The sequence below is a fragment of the Stegostoma tigrinum genome, chromosome 18 (genome assembly GCF_030684315.1).
Source record: "Stegostoma tigrinum isolate sSteTig4 chromosome 18, sSteTig4.hap1, whole genome shotgun sequence".
Lineage (NCBI taxonomy): Eukaryota > Metazoa > Chordata > Chondrichthyes > Orectolobiformes > Stegostomatidae > Stegostoma > Stegostoma tigrinum.
Window position 1 is genome coordinate 34,766,651 of NC_081371.1, and position 25,210 is coordinate 34,791,860.

The 25,210-nt window shown below is 44.1% G+C and overlaps 1 protein-coding gene across 2 annotated transcripts in view; it reads right to left on the bottom strand.

Annotated features, from left to right (window-relative positions):
- Window positions 1–25,210, bottom strand: part of asz1 (ankyrin repeat, SAM and basic leucine zipper domain containing 1) — a 142,546-nt gene that overhangs the window by 65,434 nt on the left and 51,902 nt on the right. Inside the window, exon 1 of one of the 2 annotated variants that reach the window (XM_048549305.2) lies at window positions 12,639–12,749. The exons of the other annotated variant lie outside the window; for it this stretch is intronic. Within the exon in view, the coding sequence (XP_048405262.1) occupies window positions 12,639–12,740 (102 nt within the window). The 5' untranslated portion in view covers window positions 12,741–12,749. Of the gene's footprint in view, window positions 1–12,638; window positions 12,750–25,210 lie in introns of those variants that run through there. 2 annotated transcript variants of the gene reach the window in all.

The window sequence follows — 25,210 nt, forward strand, 5'->3', positions numbered from 1 at the left end:
TGTTTGTTGCGCAACAAACAACTGCACCTCCCAGTCGCAAACCATTTCCACTCCCCCTCCCATTCTCTTGATGACATGTCCATCATGGGCCTCCTGCACTGCCACAATGATGCCACCCGAAGGTTGCAGGAACAGCAACTCATATTCCGCCTGGGAACCCTGCAGCCATATGGTATCAATGTGGACTTCACCAGTTTCAAAATCTCCCCTTCCCCCACTGCATCCCTCAACCAGCCCAGTTCATCCCCTCCCCCCACTGCACCACACAACCAGCCCAGCTCTTCCCCCCCACCCACTGCATCCCAAAACCAGTCCAACCTGTCTCTGCCTCCCGAACCGGTTCTTCCTCTCACCCATCCCTTCCTCCCACCCCAAGCCGCACCCCCAGCTACCTACTAACCTCATCCCACCTCCTTGACCTGTCCGTCTTCCCTGGACTGACCTATCCCCTCCCTACCTCCCCACCTACACCCTCTCCACCTATCTTCTTTACTCTCCATCTTCGGTCCGCCTCCCCCTCTCTCCCTATTTATTCCAGTTCCCTCCCCCCATCCCCCTCTCTGATGAAGGGTCTAGGCCCGAAACGTCAGCTTTTGTGCTCCTGAGATGCTGCTTGGCCTGCTGTGTTCATCCAGCCTCACATTTTATTATCTTGGAATCTCCAGCATCTGCAGTTCCCATTATCGCAGAAGACTGACATTTGCTTTTGGGAACTGGCCTGGAAAGATAATCTAGGCAATTTACTGCTGTAAGAATTTTGGAGATGATTCTGCACAGCTCAGGGACTGGCAGCTGGTTGCATGTTAAATTGGCCAATCCAGAGAGGGCTTGTGCTGGCCAGCCAACGACAGAAAAAGTTGAAGAAGGAAATTTTAAAAACTGGTCCCGACTGGATTTTGGGCAGGAGGCAGTTTTGTTTTTGAGATTGCTGGACCGGAAAGGCATTATTAGTTTTGCTCTCTCTAGTTATTCTGCAGTAATTGACTTGATGAAAGAGCCCAGTCTGTAAGAAACAAGTAAAAAGTCTTCATGAGTCTGCAGAAGCTGTTGGCATTGACCAGTAACTTCGAAATTCAAGCAAGACGGATAGTCCACTGTGCCTGTAACATAACCCATTAAAGGATTCCATGAAGGCCTAGTATTCATTGTTGAAACTGTTACTGAACTGACAAATTATGATTTATTGATACCATTAGGCTGCAAGGTTCCCAATGATGCCACCCGTAGGTTGCAGGAACAGCAACTCATATTCCGCTTGGGAATCCTGCAGCCTAATGTTATCAATGTGGATTTCACCAGCTTCAAAATCTCTCCTCCCCCCACTGCATCCCGAAACCAGCCCAGCTTGTCCCCGCCTGCCTAACCTGTTCTTCCTCCCACCTATCCCTTTCTCCCACCTCAAGCCGCACCTCCGTTTCCTACATACTAACCTTATCCCGACCCCTTAACCTGTCCGTCCTCCCCAGACTGACCTATCCCCTCCCTACGTCCCCACTCATACTCTCCTCTCCACCTATCTTCTCCTCTATCCATCTTCAGTCTGCCGCCCCCTCTCTCCCTATTTATTTCAGAATCCTGTTCCCATCCCGCTTTTCTGACGAAGGGTTGAGGCCCGAAACGTCAGCTTTTGTGCTCCTAAGGTGCTGCTTGGCCTGCTGTGTTCATCCAGCTTCACACTTTGTTATCTTGGATTCTCCAGCATCTGCAGTTCCCATTATCCCTGGCATACCATGATCTGTTTTGCACCCCTTATCTAAAGAAAGATATGCTGGCATTACAGGTAGTGCAGGGAAGGTTCACTAGGTGGATCCCACACATGGAGGGACTATTTTATGAGGAGAGGTTGAGTAAATTGAGCCTGTAGTCATTGGAATTTAGACGGATTAACAGGTAGCTTAATTGAAACACATTTCTAGGAGGCTTGACAGGTAGATGCCAGAAGTTTATTCCCCCTAGTGGAAGACTCTAGGACCAAAGTGCATGATTTCAGAATAACAGAACACACACACATGAAAAGATAGATGTGGAGAAACCTTTTCCTCTCTGAGGGTAGTGAATGTGTGGAATTCTTTATCATAGAGGGATGACAAGGCTGGATCATCAAGTATATTCAAGGGTGAGATAGATTTTAATCAGTAAGGGAATCAAGAGTTATAGGGAAAAGGCAGGAAAATGGAGTTGAGGAATATCAGATCATCCATGACCTCAAAGAAGGGTGGTGCAAACTTGATGGACTGAATGGCCTGTTTCTGCTCCTATGCCTATGGTCATTTAATTAATTAGAATTACAAATTAAAGGCAACTGATAAAAATTACACAAAGGCAAAAGATTTAATCCATAATTATCAGGCACTGCTTTAACTTTATACTTTTGAACCAATCAAAAGAATGCTTGAGATAGACCAACACAGCAGAACAAGATTTAAGTGGCTAGGTGGGAGCAACGTTCAACATAGGATGGTAATGTTTCCTTTTAGCAGCTACAGACATGTAGAAAGAATCTGAGGAGGAGGCACGGTGTCTCAGTGGTTAGCACGGGCTGCCTCACCGCAGAAAGGACCTGGGATCAACTCCACCCTTGGGCGACTATGTGGAGTTTACATATTCTCGTGTCTGTGTGGGTTTTCTCCAGGTGCTCTGCTTTCTCCCACTGTCTGAAGATGTGCAGGTTAGGTGGATTGGTCATGCTAAATTGCCCACGGTGTGCAGGCTGTGTGGGTTAGCCATGGGGAAACATGCAGGGTTAAAGGGACCGGGTAGAGGAGTGGGTCTGGGTGGGATGTCTTCAGAGGGTCACTGTGGATTTGATCAGCTGAATGTCCGATTTCCACAAAGCAGGGATTCTAGCAGGAGAGTTTCAAAGCTGAACTGTGAAACTGGGCATCGAGTTATGCAAAATAACTGCCTTTGCAATAAAGGGACAGGAATTCTGATGATGATTGGAACAGGTTCAACTGAAGGTAATTCTCTTTAAGGTGACCCTCGTATCTGTTCATGGATCCTCCAGCCAGAATTCTGAGTCTGCCCTGTCCTGAATATGGAGGAAACAGGGGAGTAATATGCACAGTGCAGGCCAAGATGGCACTTGCTCTTGTATTTCACGACAGAAACTACTTAAAGGTCCCAAAGCCATTGTGGCATTGAATGAAGAATGGCATGTGTAAAGTAAGCCGGGGTAAGGTGGCAGATGGGCGAGGGGAGGTGGAGGAGGGGGCTAGGATCCTTGGCCAGTGGATGAATGCTTAGTGAGGCTGGGGGAGGGGAAGGGGTAGGTCTGGACTCATGAAAGTTGTGATTGAGAGGATGTTGCAGTGGCAAAGGGGCGATGGTAAATCAGGAGGCAAGTTTAATGATCACCCAGGAGTTACACTAACTTTTTAATCCTCCAACTTCTCCCAGCTGACGAACAAAATGAATCGACAGAATTTTTCCAACGTAAGGAGCATTATCAGGAGGGTTCCACACGAATGGGAACTGCCCATCAGAATTCTCAATTCCCAGGCAATTTCCTTAGAGCTGCGTTGAGAATTCTATAAGGTCCCAACACACAAATCCAGTCTACAATGCAGAAATAACTACCTACCCATTGGAATTTCTGGGCAATATCTGAGGATTTTGGAATGCTGTCAAACACAATCTAATGGTGTTGGTTTTCTCTACATAATTCAAAAAAGACTTGCTTACTAAACCATGGGAAAAGAACAATATTGTACAACCTACTAAACTAAAACAATTACATTTGTAGCTGGAAGAGCAAATTATTATTGTAACCCATCTCTTCTAGATTACATTAATACAAAAGATAAGGCCTCTTACATTTTATTTCAAAAATTTGGTGTGACTACATGTGTGGAACAAATCAAAAATGTAACAATAAATGAGGATGAAGATTTATTTTTAAATTGTACATGCCAGCAAAATGAGTAAACTTCACTTTGAAGATGTGCAAATGTATCAACATGGTACTATAATACTACATAAACCAGATGATAACAATAAAATGTACAGACAATTATGCATAAGATTTGGTGGTACTTGGCATGTTATGATTAATTTGGTGTGCTTATGAACAAAGTGTACATAACTAAGTCAACAACTGGGGGTGTTCTTTTTAAAACTACTTATGAAACAGGCCTAAAGCATTCAAGTTCATCAAATAATGCTTTCCAAAATTCTAAGAGGTAAATTATCAAGAGGTTCTGATCTTAACTGCTATACACAGGAACGGTAGCTGACTACAAACATGTACTTGCAAGAGACTTTTCTTTCAGATGCCAAGAACGTCAAGGAAATATAAAACTAGTACGGTTAGTCTAATTTGCCAGTTCACTGAGTAGCAGAAAGTGAACTGCATGTACTATTGTATATGCAAAATAAATCCCTTACAATGCTGAAGGTTGAGACACAAGTACACTTGTAAAACTAGAAATGAAATTTTCAATATAGTTTGTAAATATAATTCTCCCACCTGGAACTTTTACAAACAAGATCTTAAAAGAAACTGCAGATTAACAGTTCCAAAAAGGAGCACAGTTACACTCTGGAACAGTGTGGAATTTCCCACATTTCCCACAATTCATCCCTCACACCCCCATTCGCAATAATAACCAAAACAGATACCCCTCCTCCCAATGTACCACCCGACCAACCCCCAAATCCAACCCATCATCCTCCGACATTTCCGCCATCTGCAATCCGACCCCACCACTAAAGACATTTTTCCCTCCCCACCGTTATGTGCTTTCCAGAGAAACCATTCTCTCTGTGACTCCTTGTCCGCTCCACACTCCCCTCCAGCCCCACCACACCCGGCACTTTTCCCTGCAACTGAAGTATGTGCTACACCTGCCCCTACACCTTCCCCCTCACCCTGATCCCAGGCCCAAGGAAGACTTTTCACATCAAACAGATGTTCACCTGCACATCTGTCAACGTTATATACTGTATTCGCTGTTCCCGTTGTGGCAGCCTCTACATCTGGGAAACCAAACGGAGGCTTGGGGACCGCTTTGCAGAACTCCTACGCTCTGTTCGCAAAAAACAACTACACCTCTCAGTCGCAAACCATTTCAATTCCGCCCCCACCTCCCAACTCCTCAGACGACACGTCCATCCTGGGCCTCCTGCATTGCCACAATGATGCCAAACGAAAGATGCAGGAACAGCATCTCATATTTCGCTTGGGAACTCTGCAGCCCAAGGGTATCAATGCGGATTTCACAAGCTTCAAAATATCCCCTCCCTCAACCACATGCCAAAACCAGCCCAGCTAGTCCCCGCCTCCCTAACCATTCCTCCCACCTCAAGCCCCACCCCATCTCCTACCCACTAACCTCAACCCGCCCCCTTGACCTGTCCATCCTCCCTGGACTGACCTATGCCCCCTCAACTCGCCAATTACATTCACCTTCACTGGCTCTAACCCCGTCTCTTTGATCTGTCTGTGTCCTCTCGCCTTGTCTTCTCCTTTATCCATATTCTATCCACCTCCCCCGTCTCCCTATTTATTTCAAAATCCCTTCCCCTCCCCCATTTCTGAAGAAGGGTCCTGACCCAAAATGTTAAGCTTTCTTGCTCCTCTGATGCTGCTTGGCCTGCTGTGTTCATCCAGCTTCACACTGTGTTATCTCAGACTCTCCAGCATTGGCAGTTCCTACAATCTCTGTGGGAATTTAAAATTTGATGTTTTTACTTTGAAACATGTTAATTTCGACATCAATTACCAATACCAGTTAGCCAGCATTGGCCATTACAAGCCTAAGTCTGACTCCCTCATCCTGGCAGCAGATTTGTAACCTTACGGATTGATATGGACTGACAAGTTTGTTGCAATGTTTAAGGAAGCTCGATTTTGTAGAATGAGCGCTGGAGGTTATTTTACAGGTCCAGAGATATAAACCACAATATTGATTTGTGAAGTCAATCAGCGGGCAAGAGCTAAAACAAGCATTAACATTTAAGGTCCTTGAACAACAAGCATCAAAAGTGCTGACAGTAAACTTTGATGCAAAAGAAGTGATTTGCACTAATTAACAATTCATTCATCCTGACTGTAAATTTGAAGAACCAGCTGTTAGAGTCAGAGAGAGAGTCAGGAAACAGATCCTTCGTCCCAACCAGTCCACGCCGACCATAATCCCAAACTAAACTAATTCCAACTGCCTGCGTTTGGCCCACATCCTCCCCAAAACATTCTTATTCATGTACTTACCTTAACATCTTTTAAAAGTTGCAACTGTACCTGCATCCACCACTTCCTCTGGAAGTTCATTCCAAACACAAGCCACTTTAAAAGAATTGCCCCTCATTTCGTTTTTAAAGCTTTGTCCTCTTACCTTAAAAATATGCTCCCTCGTATTGAAATCTTCCACCCTCGGGAAAAGACACCTGCCATTCACCTTATCTATAACATTCATGATTTTATTAAACTCTACAAGGTCACCCCTCAATTTCCTATGCTCCGGTAGAAAAAAACTCCCAGCCTATCCACACTCTCCTTATAACTCAAACACTTCATTCCCAGCCTAGTTAATTTATTTGAACCCTCTCCAACTTAATAATATCTTTCCTGTAACAGGAAGACCAGAACTGGACACAGTACTCCAGCAGAGGCCTCATCAACCTCATGCACGACCTCAACATCACATCCCAGCTCCTATGCTCAAAGGTTTGAGCAATGAAGGCAAGCGTGTTAAATCCCTTTCTTAGCCACGCTATCTATATGTAATGTAAACGTCAAAGAATTATGTACCTGAACCCCTAGGTCTTTGTACTACAACACTTCCTGAGACACTACTTTTAATTGTACAAGTCCTGTTCTTGTTTGTTTAACCAAAATGCAATACCTCACATTTATCCAAATTAAACTCTGTCTTCACTCCACAGTCCATTGACCCAATTGATCAAGATCGTTTTGTAATATTAGATAACATTCATCATTGTCCAATACACCACCAAGAGTGGTGTCATCCACAAACTTACTAACCAGGCCTTCTACACTCTCATCTAAATCATTTATATGAATGACAAACAAAAGTGGACACAGCACCGATCGCCGTGGTACATTGCTGGTCACAGACCTCCAGTCCAAAAAACACTCTCTGTCTCCTGCTGTTCAGCCAACTTTGTATCCAATTGGCAAACTCACCATGAATCATATGTGATGTAACTTTACTTCTAGCAAAGGTGATTGGTCTCAAGAACTCTAGGTGATTCCTTTCCCTGACATTGACATGTAAGATTTCATGATCCTTAAATAGACTCAGGATCAAACATGTACCATCCTGCTGATATGTACAGTTCAGGTGAATGTTGGCTTAGTCAACTGAACAACATCGTAAATTTATTACTCAGTTTTGCAAATGTAAAGTATTAGAGACTGACTTTAGAAACACAGAAATAGCTCTGCTATTCAATATTGTCGTGGCTGACCTGATAATCCTCACTGCCACTCTCCTGCCTTTTCCCTTTAACTCTTGATTCCCTTACTAATTAAAAATCAATCTCAGTCTTGAATAAACTTAACAACCCAGCCCTATGCTGTAAACAATTTCATTAACTAATTACCTTCAGAAGTAATTTCTCCCTATTCCAGATGAATTCAACAATATTTTTAATAGTTGCCTCCATTAGAAAGAAATATAGAAAATTGCATGAGCAGGACAATTGACCCTTTAAGTCTGCTCTGCTGTTCAACTCAATATCCTGTTCCCATTTTCTCCTGGTATCCTTTGATTCCCTTTGTCCCAAGAACTGTAACCAACTCCTTCTTGAAAACATTCAATCATTTGGCCTCAACTGCTTTCTTTATGGTGGAGAATTCCACAGGTTAACCAATCTTTGGATGAAGAAATTTCTTTCATTTCAGTCCTAATTAGCCAGTGATTCCAGTTTCTGAACTCCCTGGTCATTGAGAATGTCCTTCCTGCATTTGCCCTGCCTAGCCCTCTGAGAACTTTATAAGCTTAAGAGTTTCCCCTTCTCATTCTACTGAACTCCATGGAATATCATTCTAGCCGCTGCAGTCTCAATTCATATGTCAATTCTGCTATCCCAGAAATTGGTCTGGTAAACCATTGGTTGCACTCCCTCTATAGCCAGAATATCCTTTCTTAGATAAGGAGATCGTAAGTCCACACAATACTTCAGGTTCAGTCTCAAAGTTCGGTTTGATAGCAACAAGACACAACTGCTCCTTTACTCAAATCCTCTCCCTACAAATGTCAATGCAGTATATGCTTTCTTCACTATATGCTGCCCTGAATACTCCATTCCTGTGACTGATTACAAGGACACTCAGGTTCATCACATCTTCCCCTTTCCCATTCCCATTCCCAATCTATTGCCATTTACATAACAGTCTGCCTTCATGCTTTTGCTACCAATTTGGAAACCCTCACATTTATCCACATTACACTGCATTCACGCACTCAATTTGTCTAATCATGCTGAAGCATCTCTGTATTTTTCTCATTGTTCACCCTTCTAGCTAGCTTTGTGTCGTCTGTAAACTCAGAGAAATTACATTTGGTTACCTCATTTAAATCATTCAGATATATCATAGCTAAATGGGATAAAGCCAACCTTGTGTGTAGAACTGAGAAATTTGGAAACAGGTTGTTCTTCCAATTGCATGCAACTTCTCTCCTGTGCTTCGACTGATGGAAGGGGATGGGGGTGCAGCGGGACCCAGCTAGTCTGATGTGCAAGACCAGGAGCAGTGGGAGAAGCCTGCAAATGGCAGAATTGAGGCATTAGCCAGTGGATGCAAACTCTGGGTGGCACAGAATGTGGCTGGGGGAATGTCAGAAGGGGCTGCAAAGAGGGGATGGAAGCACACCATTGCAAAGGGGCAGGGGGAGAAAATTGAGTGGTTGCAAGGGAAGTGTGGGAGAGCGACTGAAAGAGAGACTAGTTGGAGAGGGATTAACCAAGTCATTGTAAAGGCGAGATGGAGTGAAGACAGTAGCTGCAAAGGGAGAAAAGAAGGGAGACTTCCAAGGAAAGGGAATGATTTAAATCCCACCAACAAAGGAAGCTAAGATAATAAAATGTGAGGCTGGATGAACACAGCAGGCCCAGCAGCATCTCAGGAGCACAAAAGCTGATGTTTCAGGCCTAGACCCTTCATCAACAAAGGAAGGTAACTGGGAGCCAGGGAAATAATGGAGTCGCTGAGGTAATGCCAATTAATGTGATTAGTATGAAGCATTGTCAGCTATTTTGGGGAAAAAAAAACTGTTGTTTACTTGTGCCAGTTGTCTTGTGCCAATTTAAATACTCTGAAGTATATGGAACTAAAGCAATCCTTGTATGCTATATTTTCTCTCACACAAAGAAGGGCACAAAGTCCTAAAAATGTTGGGGGCACAGCACCTAGCATGAGGGAGGAACTGAAGGAGATCAATACTAGTAAGGAAATAATGTTGGGGAATTGAAGGGATTAAAAGGATGATAAATGATCAGGCCCAATAATCGACATCCCAGCATATTTAAGGAAGTGGACTTCGGAATAGTGGATGCATTTGGAACAGTTCCTTTGGATTGGAGGATAGATAATGTAACCTCCCTCTTTGAAAAAAGGTAGACGAAAACAAGGAATTACAGTGGTTAGCTCGACATCAGTAGTGGGGAAAATACTACAGTCCATTAGAAAACGTTGAATAGCGGAGTAATTGGAAAACAGTGACAGGAATGGACAAAGTCAGCATGGATTTAGGAAAGGGAAATCATGCTTGACAAATCTGCTGGAGTTTTTCAAGGATATAGTTAGTAGAGTTGATAAGTGGGAGCTAGTGGAGGTGAAAGCTTTCAATTAGGATCGACATGAAATTAGCATTAAAATAAATAGTGTAGTGACATGGATAGATGAACCAGTTAGCAGATTTGGAACAAACAGTAGAGATAAGTGGGTCTTCCCCTCCACCCTAATTAGCAAGCAGTGGTTACTGGAGTACTGCAGAAATCAGTACTTGGACCCCCTGTCTTTATTTTCAAAGAGCAGTTAGGTATAGTTCATAGGACTAAAGTGACCAAAGGGTATGGGGAGAAAGTCAGACCAGGATTGGATGATCAGTCATGATCAAAATCGAATGGCGAAGCACGAAGGGTGAAAAGCCTACTCATACTCCTATTTTCTTTTTTATGTCTTCCAACTGTTTTTCTGCAAGAATCCAAATATCTTGTCAATTAAAAAATAGAAGGTACTGTTATTATGTGACAAAAGCTAATGTGATGAAAGCATTAGTGAGGAAGGAAAGATAGCCTTCAAAAATAAAGTAAGCAAGCCCCAGGGAAGGCCCAAACACAACCTCAAAAACACGAGTTTGACCCCAGTTCCTACACTGTCAACTTTAGTTTTAACCACACTCCCCTATTGACTCCAATTCGTGCTGCACTAACCAACTGGTCACTTTACAATTTTTGACCATTTGCTGATGAGTACCAAATATTAAAATACAAGTAGTGCCTTACAGGGCAGGGATGGGAAAATAGTAATGGTTCAATTGATTAAGTGTAATTTGCATAAGTTTCAAACTCAATAAGATCTGAATAAGAATACCTTGGTAGACTGGAAAAGATTTGTAAAACATAGCGTTTCTACAACTCCTCATGTTAATATCTGAAGTAGAGCATTTGGTAGTGCTACATTTACATAGTTAAAAACTAGATTAGGACATAATTGTTATTAAAGGGCAATGGATCTCCTCTACCTGCCTTATTGTCTATATGATAAAACATAAATGCAAATTATTAAGCTCTGCACATAGATTTTCCACATTTGAAGAATTGGAAAGCTCAGCAACCACACACAAACTTATCACTATTGATTCAAACGATGCCTTTTGCTCTTGAATTGAAGAAAAACTCAATTAAGTATAAATGAACCAACTAAAATATATCAAAATGCTTACTTTCTAAAAAGGAACAAATTCTCATTCCTTAAACTATTTGCCCCCTATTTAAACTAAATTTTAAATGCCCATAGCATAAATGCTCAAATTCAATGCAAAACAACAGCACTAACAATATACAAAAGAACTGAGCCTTTTCAGTTTTGCATAATTTCAAATTTGCCAAAATAGAATACTCTTCAAAAACATGTATGTCCAATTTGTGGCAGGAAATTAACCATCAAAGGGGCTGAAGTCAAATTCATAATATACATGTTTTAATCAACACTTATACATAAACACTGGATATTTGGCATTGGAAAAAATTCCATGCTATTACTACACAAACTCTGGTTGTCTTTTTAGTGTACTTCACTGCCACCTGTTGGAACCGTTTATCAAGCTCTATCAAACAGTGAATTCCACCTCTAATTCTGTTCCATATTACTTGGGTAAATAATGACGCTTTACAGCAAAGTTAGACTTCAGGGATTTTGAAGGATGGAAGGCCAGCAAAAAAGACATTGCAAAAGAAATTTAGAACATAATGATTAGAGGTTTTAGCAGAAGGGTTGAAACAGGAAATGTTGTGACATGCAGTCAGCAAGCTTGGTAACGGGAAAGAGATGACATTTGAAATTCAGGCCTTAATTAGCCAAAATAACAAGCTTTCACATTGTGTCGTTCTGCATCAGTCTCCCTGGAGAATGCAATATAGTCAGTGGCACAATTGTGGTGTTTAGGGTTAGGTTGAAGATAATAACTTTGGTCTCAATGATACTCAGGTGTAGGATGATCTGACTCAGTCACAACAAGGAGCAATACCACAAAGATAAAGTTGGCCATTATCAACACCCATATTGATAGTCAACTTATGTTCAGGTCAATATCACCTAGAGGCAGCAAGAATTAGGAAGAGAAGAAATCCATGGATTACCCCTGATGCAGTGAGAGAATATGTGATAGTGTTCACTTCACATAATTTTTGAAGACTTAATGTCGAAAGGATGCTATCACCACAATACCTGTTAGTCAAAGTTACTAATTTGGATTGCTAAGTAACAAAAAATTTCATCTACATTGCATTGAAATATCTCAAAAGCACTTCATACAATGGATGGGGTCTTTCCCATTCCCCTGTCTGGGAGGGAGGGGGTAGGGATATTTTCCAGTCTCTCTGGGTCAGGAGGTGGGGTAAAGATATTTTCCTCTCTCTCTGGGTGGGGGTTGAGGTATGTTGCTCTCTTTCTGGTGGGGGGGGGGAGTAAGGGTATTTTCCTCTGTCTGGGTGAGGAGGTAGGGAAATTTTCCTCTCTCTCTGGGTGGGGGTGGTAAGGATATTTTCCTCTCTCTCTGGGTGGGGGGTAAGGATATTTTCTTCTCTCTTTGGGTGGAGGAGTAGGGATATTTTCTTCTCTGTTTGGGTGGAGGAGTAGGGATATTTTCCTCTCTCTCTCTCTTGGTATGGGGAGGGATATTTTCCCCACTCTCTGGGTGGGGGGGGAGGTAGGAATATTTTCCTCTCTCTCTGGATGGAGTAGGGATATTTTCCTGCCGGGGGGGGGGTGGTTGAAATGTGTACCTCTCTCCCTGGGTGGGGGTCTTTCCCTTAGTTCTTTTCGAGGTGGGGGTATTTTCCTCTCTTTCTGGGCGGGGCTTTCTCCCCCCCTGGGTAGGGATCTTCCCTTCTCTCCGGGTCGGGATCTCCCGGACGGATGGGGTTTCTCTCCTCCTTACTGGCCTCACCATTGCCTGAATATCATCGTAAGTGTCACAGCCCAGGTACCAGCCATCATCGGAATCCTCCGTCTCCGCTCCAGCAGCGACACAATAGGCCGCCGCCGCCATCACTGCAACAGCGCCGCCGGACACTAGGACCACCGCCCCCGAAACACCCCCCAGCACGGGGTATTACTGACAACATTCCCCCCCCTCTTACACACAAACATCCCCCATCCCCATACACACACCCCCACACACAAACACCCCCCAGCACGGGGTATTACTGACAACATCCCCCCCCCCTTACACACAAACACCCCCCAGCACGGGGTATTACTGACAACATCCCCCCCCCCTTACACACAAACACCCCCCAGCACGGGGTATTACTGACAACATCCCCCCCCACCTTACACACAAACATCCCCCATCCCCATGCACACACTCCCACACACAAACACCCCCCAGCACGGGGTATTACTGACAACATCCCCCCCCCTTACACACAAACACCCCCCATCCCCATACACACACCCCCCAGCACGGGGTATTACTGACAACATCCCCCCCCTTACACACAAACACCCCCCAGCACGGGGTATTACTGACAACATCCCCCCCCCTTACACACAAACATCCCCCACCCCCATACACACACCCCCACACAGAAACACCCCCCAGCATGGGGTATTACTGACAACATCCCCCCCCCCTTACACACAAACATCCCCCATCCCCATACACACACCCCCACACACAAACACCCCCCAGCACGGGGTATTACTGACAACATCCCCCCCCCTTACACACAAACATCCCCCATCCCCATACACACCCTCCAGCACGGGGTATTACTGACAACATCCCCCACCCCCAAACACACACCCCCACACGCAAACACCCCCCAGCACGGGGTATTACTGACAACATCACCCCCCTTACACACAAACATCCCCCACCCCCATACACACACCCCCACACACAAACACCCCCCAGCACGGGCTATTACTGACAACATCCCCCCCCCTTACACACAAACATCCCCCATCCCCATACACACACCCCTCAGTACGGGGTATTACTGACAACATCCCCCCCCTTACACACAAACATCCCCCACCCCCATACACACACCCCCACACAGAAACACCCCCCAGCATGGGGTATTACTGACAACATCCCCCCCCCTTACACACAAACATTCCCCAACCCCATACACACACCCCCACACACAAACACCCCCCAGCACGGGGTATTACTGACAACATCCCCCCCCCCCTTACACACAAACATCCCCCATCCCCATACACACACCCTCCAGCACGGGGTATTACTGACAACATCCCCCCCCCCCTTACACACAAACATCCCCATACACACACCCCCACACACAAACACCCCCCAGCATGGGGTATTACTGACAACATCCCCCCCCCCTTACACACAAACATCCCCCACCCCCATACACACACCCCCACACACAAACACCCCCCAGCACGGGGCATTACTGACAACATCCCCCCCCCCTTACACACAAACATCCCCATACACACACCCCCACACACAAACACCCCCCAGCACGGGGTATTACTGACAACATCCCCCCCCCCTTACACACAAACATCCCCCACCCCCATACACACATCCCCACACACAAACACCCCCCAGCACGGGGCATTACTGACAACATCCCCCCCCCCTTACACACAAACATCCCCCATCCCCATACACACACCCCCACACACAAACACCCCCCAGCACGGGGTATTACTGACAACATCCCCCCCCTTACACACAAACATCCCCCACCCCCATACACACACGCCCACACACAAACACCCCCCAGCACGGGCTATTACTGACAACATCCCCCCCCCTTGCACACAAACATCCCCCATCCCCATACACACACCCCTCAGCACGGGGTATTACTGACAACATCCCCCCCCCTTACACACAAACATCCCCCACCCCCATACACACACCCCCACACACAAACACCCCCCAGCATGGGGTATTATTGACAACATCCCCCCCCCTTACACACAAACATCCCCCATCCCCATACACACACCCCCACACACAAACACCCCCCAGCACGGGGTATTACTGACAACATCCCACCCCCTTACACACAAACATCCCCCATCCCCATACACACACCCTCCAGCACGGGGTATTACTAACAACATCCCCCCCACCAACACACAAACATCCCCATACACACACCCCCACACACAAACACCCCCCAGCACAGGGTATTACTGACAACATCCCCCCCCCTTACACACAAACATCCCCCACCCCCATACACACACCCCCACACACAAACACGCCCCAGCACAGGGTATTACTGACAACATCCCCCCCCCTTACACACAAACATCCCCCATCCCCATACACACACCCCTCAGCACGGGGTATTACTGACAACATCCCCCCCCCCTTACACACAAACACCCCCACCCCCATACACACACCCCCAGCACGGGGTATTACTGACAACATCCCCCCCCTTACACACAAACACCACCCATCCCCACCCCCATACACAATCACGCCCCACCCACACCCCAATGCACACCCCCATACACAAACATCCCCCATACTCAAACACCACCCACCCCCACCCCCATACAGCAACAACCCCACACCCCATACCCAAACACCCCCTACCCCCCCCGAAACACAAACACCCCCATGCACAACACCCCCACCCACATACAGAAACACCCCCATACACAAACACCCCCATACACAAACACCCCCCATACACAAACACCCCCAACACACACCCCATACGCAAACACCCCCAACCCACCCCCATCACACACCCCATATACAAACACCCCCACCCCATACACAAACACACCCCCATACACAAACACACCCCACCCCCACCCCCATACACACACCCCCGCATACAGACACCCCCCAGCACAGGGTATTACCGACAACATCCCCCCCTTACACAAACAGCCCCCAACCCCAACCCCCACACACCCCCATACATAAACACCCCCCACCCCCAACCCCACACACACCCCCATACACAAACACACCCCACCCCAACACACACCCCCATACACAAACACCCCCATACACACATCCCCATACACAAACACCTACCCACCCCCAACACACACCTCCATATACAAACATCTCCCACCTCCCCCACAACACACCCACCCCATACACAAACATCCCTACCCCACCCCCAACACGCACCCTGGGTTAAATATACCCAGGGGAATGAGGTTAATTATCCTCGGGTATGGGGTATCAGTAATTCCCGGTGGTGTTGGGGATGGTGTCAGTACATCTCTGTGTGTGGGAGGTGGTGTCAGTAATTCCGTGTATGTGGGGGAAAGGGGGCGGATAATTCCCGGTGGATGTTGGGGGGGCAGTGCCAGTAATTCCCGGTGTGTGTGGGGGGGTGTCAGTAATTCCCTGTGTGTGTGCGGGGGGAGGAATGCTGCCAGTAATTCCGTGTGTGTGTGTGTGTGTGTGTGTGTGTGTGTGTGTGTGTGTGTGTGTGTGTGGGGGGGGGGCGCGGAGGGGCGCTGTCAGTAATTCCATGTGTGACTGTGTAGAGGAGTACAAGAGAGTTGCAGTGGGAGAGAGATTCCCTGAGGGTGGTCTGGGGGGGGCCTTCTTCAGGTTAGGCATCCCTGGAAGAGGTTTCGCAGTGAGGTTAAAATTGTGATCAGAGATAATGGGAACTCTCATCTCTCTCCTACTGCAACTCTCTTGTACTCCATCTTCGGTCTGCCTCCCCCTCTCTCCCTATTTATTTCAGAACCCTCTCCCCATCCCCCTCTCTGATGAAGGGTCTAGGCCCGAAACGTCAGCTTTTGTGCTCCTGAGATGCTTCTTAGCCTGCTGTGTTCATCCAGCTTCACACTTTGTTATCTCGGATTCTCCAGCATCTGCAGTTCCCATTATCTCTGATCACTATTTCGGGGCTAGACCTTTCTTCGAAGAAGGGTCCAGACCCAAAACATCAGCCTTCCTGCTTCTCTGATGCCCCATGGCCTGCTGTGTTCATCCAGCACTATGCATTGTTATCTCAGATTCTTCAGCATCGGCAGTTCCTACTATCATTCACAATTTGAAGGTGTTGAACTCAACATTAAATCCAGGAGGTTGTAAAGTGCATAATCTGAAGGTGAAATGTTATTCCTCCAGTTTGTGCAGTGATCCACAGTAACACTGCAGCGTGCTGAGGACAGAACAGTGGGCATGCAAGCAGGATGCTGTGTTAAAATGACTGACTATGGGATTTTCAGGGTCATGCTTGTCCATGGACCGGAGGTGTTCTACAAAGTTGTCACCCAATCTGCGTTTAGTTTCTCCGATACAGAGTAGGCCACATTGGGAGCAGTGAATACAAGACACAAGATTAGAGGAGGCACAGGTGAAGTGCTGCTTCACCTGGAATGACTGTTTAGGCCCTTGGATGGTGAGCTGGGAGGAGGTGAAGGGGCAGGTTTTGCCCCTCCTGCAGTTACGTGGAAAGGTGGAGGGGTGTTGGTAGTCAAGGAATTGACTACGGTGTCCTGGACGATTCAATCCTTGTGAAATGCAGATAGGGGAGTAAGGGGAAGGTGCATTTGGTGGTGGTGGTGTTCTGTCAGAGTTGTTTGAAATAGTGCAGTATAATCCTTTGAATACAGAGGCTGGTGGAATAAAAAGTGAGGTCCTCTGACTAATGCACAAATGCTGGCCCTTCCACATTTCATGAGCTCTGATGAAGATTTCAGATGACACTAAAGTTGGTGGAGTGGTGGACAATGTGGAAGAATGTTGCAGGTTGCAGGGAGACTTGGTTAAACTGCAGAATTGGGCTGAAAGGTGGCAAATGGAGTTCAATGCGGATAGATGTGAGGTGATTCACTTTGGGAAGAATAAAAGTAAGGCAGAATACTGGGTCAATGGAAAGATTCTTGGGAGTGTGGATGTGCAGAGGGATCTTGGTATCCATGTACATAGATCCCTGAAAGTTGCCATCCAGGTTGGTAGTGCTGTTAAGAAGGCTTACGGTGTATTAAGTTTTATTGGGAGAGGAATTGAGTTCCGGAGCCGTGATGTCATGCTGCAACTGTACAAAACGCTAGTGCGGTCTCACTTGGAACATTGCGTGCAGTTCTGATCGCCCCATTACAGGAAGGATGTGGAAGCATTGGAAAAGGGCAGAGGAGATTTGCAAGGATGTTGCCTGGTCTGGAGCGAAGGCCTTATGAAGAAAGGCTGAGGGACTTGGGTCTGTTCTCATTGGAGAGAAGAGGGTTAAGAGGGGATTTGATAGAGAGATACAAGATGATCAGAGGATTAGATAGAGTGGACAGTGAGAGTCTTTTTCCGAGGATGATGACGTCAGCTTGTACGAGGGGGCATGGCTACAAATTGAGGGATGATAGATTTAAGACAGATGTCAGAGGCAGGTTCTTTAGTCAAAGAATGGTAAGGGCGTGAAATGCCCTGTCTGCCAATGGAGTTAACTCAGCCACATTAGAGGCATTTAAACATTCCTTGGATAAGCATATGGATGATGATGAGATAGTGTAGGGGGAGGGGCTTCGATTAGTTCACAGGTCAGTGCAACATCAAGGTCCGAAGGGCCTGTTCTGCGCTGTATTGTTCCATGTTCTATGTTCTGTTCTACAAGTCATCTAGACTCAAAATATTATCTTGCTGTCTGTCCATTGATGCTGCCTGACCTACTTTGATCTCCAGCACTTTTTGTTTTCAGTTTAGATTCCAGCATCAGCATTAATTTGCTCCCACGGGAAATAATTGACATTGCCTCTGGGATAACTGGTTACTCCCCCCAGGAAATTAAACAAAGACAAAAAATGTCAAAAGAATTGTGGATGCAGGAAATCTGAATCGAAAACAGCAACCATTGGAAAATCTCAGCAGACCTGGCAGCATCCATAGGAGGAAAGCAGAGTTTTGTGTCCAATGACTCTTTGACTGACAGCAGATAGGAAAAAGTGATATTTATGCTGAAGTTGGGTGGGAGTGGGTGGTTGAAGGGGAGAGGTGAGTGAATAGGTGGAGATGGAGACTGGAGAGAGATATGGATTTAAAAGGTTGTGTCAAATGTGAAAGAATTTTTGCTTTTTAAAAGTAGTAGCTTGATTTACCTCATTTTCAGACCAAGGTGTATACAAATATGTATCAGGTTTCTGCATGAAGCAAGAACTAACGTTTGTTATATGTAATTAAATAAACCATTGGTAAATAAAGCTACTTCCAAACACTCTTTACCACTTAAGGTCTCCCTTAACACTCACGTGCAGACAAACAAATAGAGAAAATAGTTTAAAAACTGAAAGAACTGCAGATGTTGTAAATCAGAAACAAAAACAGAAATTGCTGGAAAAGCTCAGCAGATATGCATCTGTGAAGGGAAATCGTTTCAGGTCGAGTGACCCTTACTCTGACTCAGATCACGGTGTGTATCCAAGAGGTTCTTCTCAGATTCCGGTAATTATAATTAAGAGAAGGTTCAATCACAGCAATTTGCTTAAAAATGAGTGTTTATTAAGTAATAATAATGATAATAGTGGTAATAATAAATTATTATAGTGGTAATAATAAATTGAAGAGAAAAGTTTAAAAAAACAAGTCTCACAGTCTTCAAGAAAAGGCAAAAAGTCTCACACCCTCCTGCCCGTCAGGGACCCCTTGATGAATGGCTGGTCTGGAGGCTTAGGTTCGTTCCTGGCACCGTTCACAATTCCAAGCCAAGGCAAAGTCCCGCGATTTGCAATGAATCTCTTTCTCTCTTATACAGTGTAACAAACAATCAGCATAAAGAAAGCAGATACAGAAGACAAAGCACAGCTACAGAGAAATAAGTTGTAGGTGCCATCTTCGGCCCATAAAGGAACGTTACCGAGATTCACTCAAGGTCGTGCAGCTTGTCAAGCATCATTCTGAACTTTCCCCGCTTATTTTCTCATTCTGTACAATCTATTTTCCCATGCAGCTGTTGAATGGCATCATTATCTTTTAGTCCTTCAGTCCATCCTGGAAAAATAGATTATTGATGGCGATAGAAATATCTGGACAGCCAGTTTAGTGGTTTTTGCTTCCTGTTTCCGATGTTGAGATGATCTATCTTATTCTAGCTAGGGCCTAGATGTCCAGTTGTCTTTGTCTGGAAGCTTCCATTAGTTTGTAAGAAGTACAGAGTGCCTGATGCACTTGGAAAATATCTCTGATTTACCAGTTCAAAAGTCACAGCTCACAACAAACCCTGCAGAAGGTAACTGGTTTCCTTCAGGTTTAAACTGAATTTTTTTTTACTACAAAGGATAGGCACTTTCAGGTGGGGAGAACAATAAGACATACTTCTGTGTCTTTGATAATCGGAACTGCAGATGCTGGAGAATCCAAGATAACAAAGTGTGGAGCTAGATGAACACAGCAGGCCAAGCAGCATCTCAGGAGCTCAAAAGCTGACGTTTTGGGCCTGGACCCTTCATCAGAGAGGGGGATGGGGAGAGGGAACTGGAATAAATAGGGACAATGGATACAATATACCACATTGGCAGATGTGCAGGTGAACATCTGCTTGATATGGAAGGTCATCTTGGGGCCTGGGATAGGGGTGAGGGAGAAGGTGTGGGGGCAAGTGTAGCACTTCCTGCGGTTGCAGGGGAAGGTGCCAGGTGTGGTGGGGTTGGAGGGCACTGTGGAGCGGACAAGGGAGTCGCGAAGAGAGTGGTCTCTCCGGAAGGCAGACAGGGTTGGGGATGGAAAAATGTCTTGGGTGATGGGGTCGGATTGAAGATGGTGGAAGTGTTGGAGGATGATGTGTTGTATCCGGAGGTTGGTGGGGTGGTATGTGAGAACGAGGGGGATCCTCGGGGGGTGGTTGTGGCGGGGGCGGGGTGTGAGGGATGTGTTGCGGGAAATGTGGGAGATGCGGTCAAGGGCGTACTTCTGTGTCTTTCTCTCTCCGTGTCTGTAATTTGTTTTAAGTCCCATCCTGCTCAGTTAGCTGAGAGCCAATCAGCTTCACTTGTAAACAACTTGGTTCATGGCTGTTTGCAGGATCCCACATCTACAAAAACAAAGATCATGGTATAAAGTTCTTTGCTGTTAAATTTTTAGACCTTTTCTGGCAAATTCATATTTTGAACAATTCCTTGTTTTCATGTTGAATATAGATTTCAAAGTGCGGAAGAACTGACAACAATCCCAAAGTCTCTTTCTAAAGTATTTCTACTGATAATAGCTTAGTTTCTTAGAGAAGTACCTTACTGACTTATCTATTCCTGACTCTTCATCCTGTAACAAGACAGCACCCATTCCCACAACACTAAACTCAACTACCATTTTGAAAGATTTGAAATATCATGGACAGTCAACACTGGTACATTTATTAATTGCCTTCACCTTCCCAAATGCTGCTTAGCTTTGCAGAATATACCACTTTTGCTTCTTTCTTTTAAAGGTACAGCTATTGTAATGAAATTATGCACAAATTTCTGGTAAAATCCACACATTGATTTATGTGTTGTTTTCGGGACAGGGAATTAATTCTATTAAACCTTCACTTCTGTTACCCTAGGCAACAACTGTCCTTCTCTATCCATGTGTCCCATTTGCTAAAACCTATCATTACACCAGCCAACCATAATTGCTCAAAAAAGTCTTCAACTTGTCTTACTTAGTCTTCCCAAGTGCTACTATAGACTAGAGCAACATCATCAAAATACACTATGCAGTTACATACTCCAGCTTTGGCTTGATTCATAAGCCTCTGTAATGTAGCTGGCGCATTATTAAGCTACATTGCATCACCCAGCATTTGTATAACTTATTTCATGGAACAAACATGGAAATTTATTCTGCCCTTGATGTTAACGGCACTTGCCAGTACACCTTCATCAAATCAATCTTAGAAAAGAATAAGGCACCATCAACCTTATCAATGCAATTTTCCAATTGTAGAATTGGGTATAAATCTGTTTTCATGAGCACATTCACCTTCCTATAACCTATACAAAGTTAATTCATCCAATTTTGGAACTAACATTTTTGGTGAACCCCAGCTGCTTTGACTAAGCTCAATAAAGTGGTTTGCTATCATGGACTGAACTTCTGTTTCCACCTGAATTTGTTTTTTTTTTCCAGACTCAACTGATAAGGATGTTGTTATCAGTTCTGAATCTCCTACATCCACGTCATGTCTAGCTTATGTAATATATCCAACTGCATCTCTACAAATTACCACACACTTTCTCAGTAGTCTCACAAGATTCTCCTTTTGTTCTTTCTCTAAATATGAGAATACCATGTCTAACCATCTCAGCATTTCTGTGTTAGATAGTCAAATTGTAGGAGGTTCGCTTTGAGAACTGTCAACCTCTCTTTCCACCTTACTCCCATTATTTCTGCCATCTTCTGTGAGTCTTACCACTTGATACACTTACTCTTCATTATCCTTTTACCCACAATAATACTTAGTTAAAAGCGTTTATGTGGTACAACCATTTCCTTTTCATATAATCAGTAGTATTTATCAGATCTAGACTTTACTAACTTTTCTAAAGACAAGGTTGTTGAATGGCTCGCCGAACTGGCTTGTTTTCATTCAGATGTTTTGTCACCATGCTAAGTAACATCATCAGTGAGTCTTCTGATGAAGGCCTCCTTTTAGCTACTTTATATGGACCCTTGAATTTTGTTTTCAGATGTTCACCTAGAAATGGTAACAGTATCAATATTTCATCTCCCACCTGAAACACTCTAGTTGCTGATCTGCCCATTGTTTCATTTTTTTGCCTGTGAAACGTTTAAATGTTCCGGTGCTACCGTGCATGCTCCTGTGATTCTTTCTAGAAACATGGACGTTTGACTCAACGTTGAGAATTTTTCTTTTTCATTCAAGAGCTTTTAGCTGATCAGTTTTACCAGACATCTAATCTCATGATCATAAACCAATTCAAATGAGTGAAATCCAATAAATTCATTTCAAAATTTTCTGGTAGCAAATAATAACAAATCCTTTATCTCAAACCAAGTCATATTCGTGGCAGTACGCTTCATTCATTGTTTTGAGAGTTTTATGGTTCCTCTCTAAAGCTCCCCACGTTCATGAATGCCACACGGTTGACTTCAATAGTTTTATTCCCACACTGCTAGTAATTTCCTTGAGAACTTTCGACATGTAGATAGAACCCGAATCAGGCTGTATCTCAAATGGTAGTCCATAATAAGTAAAAAACTGAGTTAACTTTTCCACTGATATCCCAAGTGTAATCATCCTTAAAGGAATAGTCTCTGGGTCTTGAGTTTCCATACCAATAATTGTAAGAGCATATTGATGTCCTGCTTTATTTTTTGGTAATTGTCGTACAGAATCCATGAACTCTGGACTAAATGTTTTTTTCAAAAAGTGGTAAAGGTATCAAAGGTGAAGAGATGATTACATATTAAGGTTTTTCTACCACCTCACATGTATGACAGAACTATATTACATCTTTGTGAAGTCTTGGCCATATAAAATATCTGTTCATTGATACCTGTGTTTTCCATATTTCTATATTCTCTGCCACAGGGGCTTCATGTTCTACTCAAATATCTCCTTCTGATATCTGGGCAGTACCACTATTTGAAGAACAACAGTCCATTCTGCATTTGAAGACCCATAAGGACCTCTTCACTTCCTCATCAAAACTCCATTTTTAAAAGAATACCACTGTGAAACTCCTTTAGCTTCACTGTGAGATGTCTTTGCTAACTTACTTAATTCTGAATCCTAAGTCTTAAATAATGAAGATATACCAAACACCCCTTTTGAACTATCCTCATTCTCAAATAGATTTTCAGCTAAAATCAATGTCTGTTTGTTGTATTACTGTGAGCTCTGATGACGGACGTGTTTAGCTTTTGCTATGGTCACCACACGTGCTGGAAAATTACCCTGAACCTGTTTCTGCAATTGTTCCGTTTTGTTAGCCTCAGCAGGACTTTCCATGATTATTGGCAAATGTATGTCTTTCGCTACTGCCAAATCATTCCCCAGAAGTAAATCAACTCCACCTACTAGTAATATCTTACCTACCCGACAATCAGTTCTCCAGACATGTCACACTCCAATTGGATCTAGTACAATAGAACTGACATATGCTCTTGCTTTCCAATTGGATCTAGTACAATAGAACTGACATATGCTCTTGCTTTCTGTTCACTCTTTCACTTTCTATCCCTTTTGGTTTTATAAAGGTGACAGAAATATTCAGTTTTTTGGATTAACTCACACTCGCTAGCCATTATGCTGCCTGTCTTGTAGTTGCAGCCCCTCAGTCCTCATTGTGACTTCTTATTACGGAAGATAGTGAGTTTTTAAATTCCTTTAAGAGAATAACTTCTCTGAGAGCTTCCTACATGGTTAAACTTTTTGGTGTTCTTATCCACGTGTCAAAAGTACTTTGCTTACTCCTTCAAATTTAATATAGGCTTGCCCAGTCTGCTTCATTGAATTCTGGCACCTTTGCCTATAAGCCTCAGGTACTAACTGTTTGCAGCCAATATTGTCTTCTTCACCATATCATAAGTAATGCCAAGTAGTCTTTTGTCCACTTCATATGCCTAGCTATTTTCTCAAATGACGTGAAGAATGCCTCCACACCCTTCTTTCTCAAACTTTTGTACGGCCAGTGCTACTTAAACATTTCCTCACTGGATTTAAAATTCTATCTTAGTTTCTCCCCGGCAGAGTCTGCATCAGCATATGATGCCTTCTGCATCATTTTAAGCTTTATATTCACAATCGTTCACTTTATCTTTCTCTTGCACTTCTAATATTAATGTTCCCAATTTCACTTCCAGTTTTTTCTTTTCCGTTGTCTGTTTTCTTAATTCCATTGTACTTTTCTTATCTTTTTCTGCATTTCCTTTGTCTTTTTCTTCTCTTAGGAATTTCAGCTCCAAATTCTCCCCTCATACTCAAGCTGCTTTAACTGCAATTAAATATCATTTAATTCTGGTATTCCACAACTTGAAGTATTCAACCTGTTTTGTATTTCCTCTCAACCCAAGTGATGTGTTATTACCCCATCTTATCCTTTTTAAATCTGTCAGGCAATTCCACCTCCAGTTTACCTGTCAAGTCAACCAGACTTGGTTTTGAAGTATCTTTTAAGAATACTAGGGTTAACTCTGCCACCTGCAGTATAGAACCTGGTGTTTTCCTCCACTCCTATATTAAAACACACTCAAATCTTCATGGTCTGCATATTCAAACCAATTCAACTCCAATCCAACTCCAAACCAAACCAAGTCCCCAAATTTTACTCTGACCCACCCAAGTAGACTGCCATAAATTGTGCCTCACTATTTCTGGACTCGTACCAAGCGTTAAAAGACACAAAAATAAAAAGACATGGTTCTTACCATTGTAGATCATGTGCTCCTCCCCGGCCTTGCTCTTACCAATATTAATTTGCACCGTTTTATACTCTTAAAAAGTGTAAGAGTTACTAGGTGGTTATTGGAAAGGAGAGTTATATATGTGAGGTATGCATTTATCAAGTAGTGTTAAGTGGGAAGTGTATATCCCAAGTATAAAATGA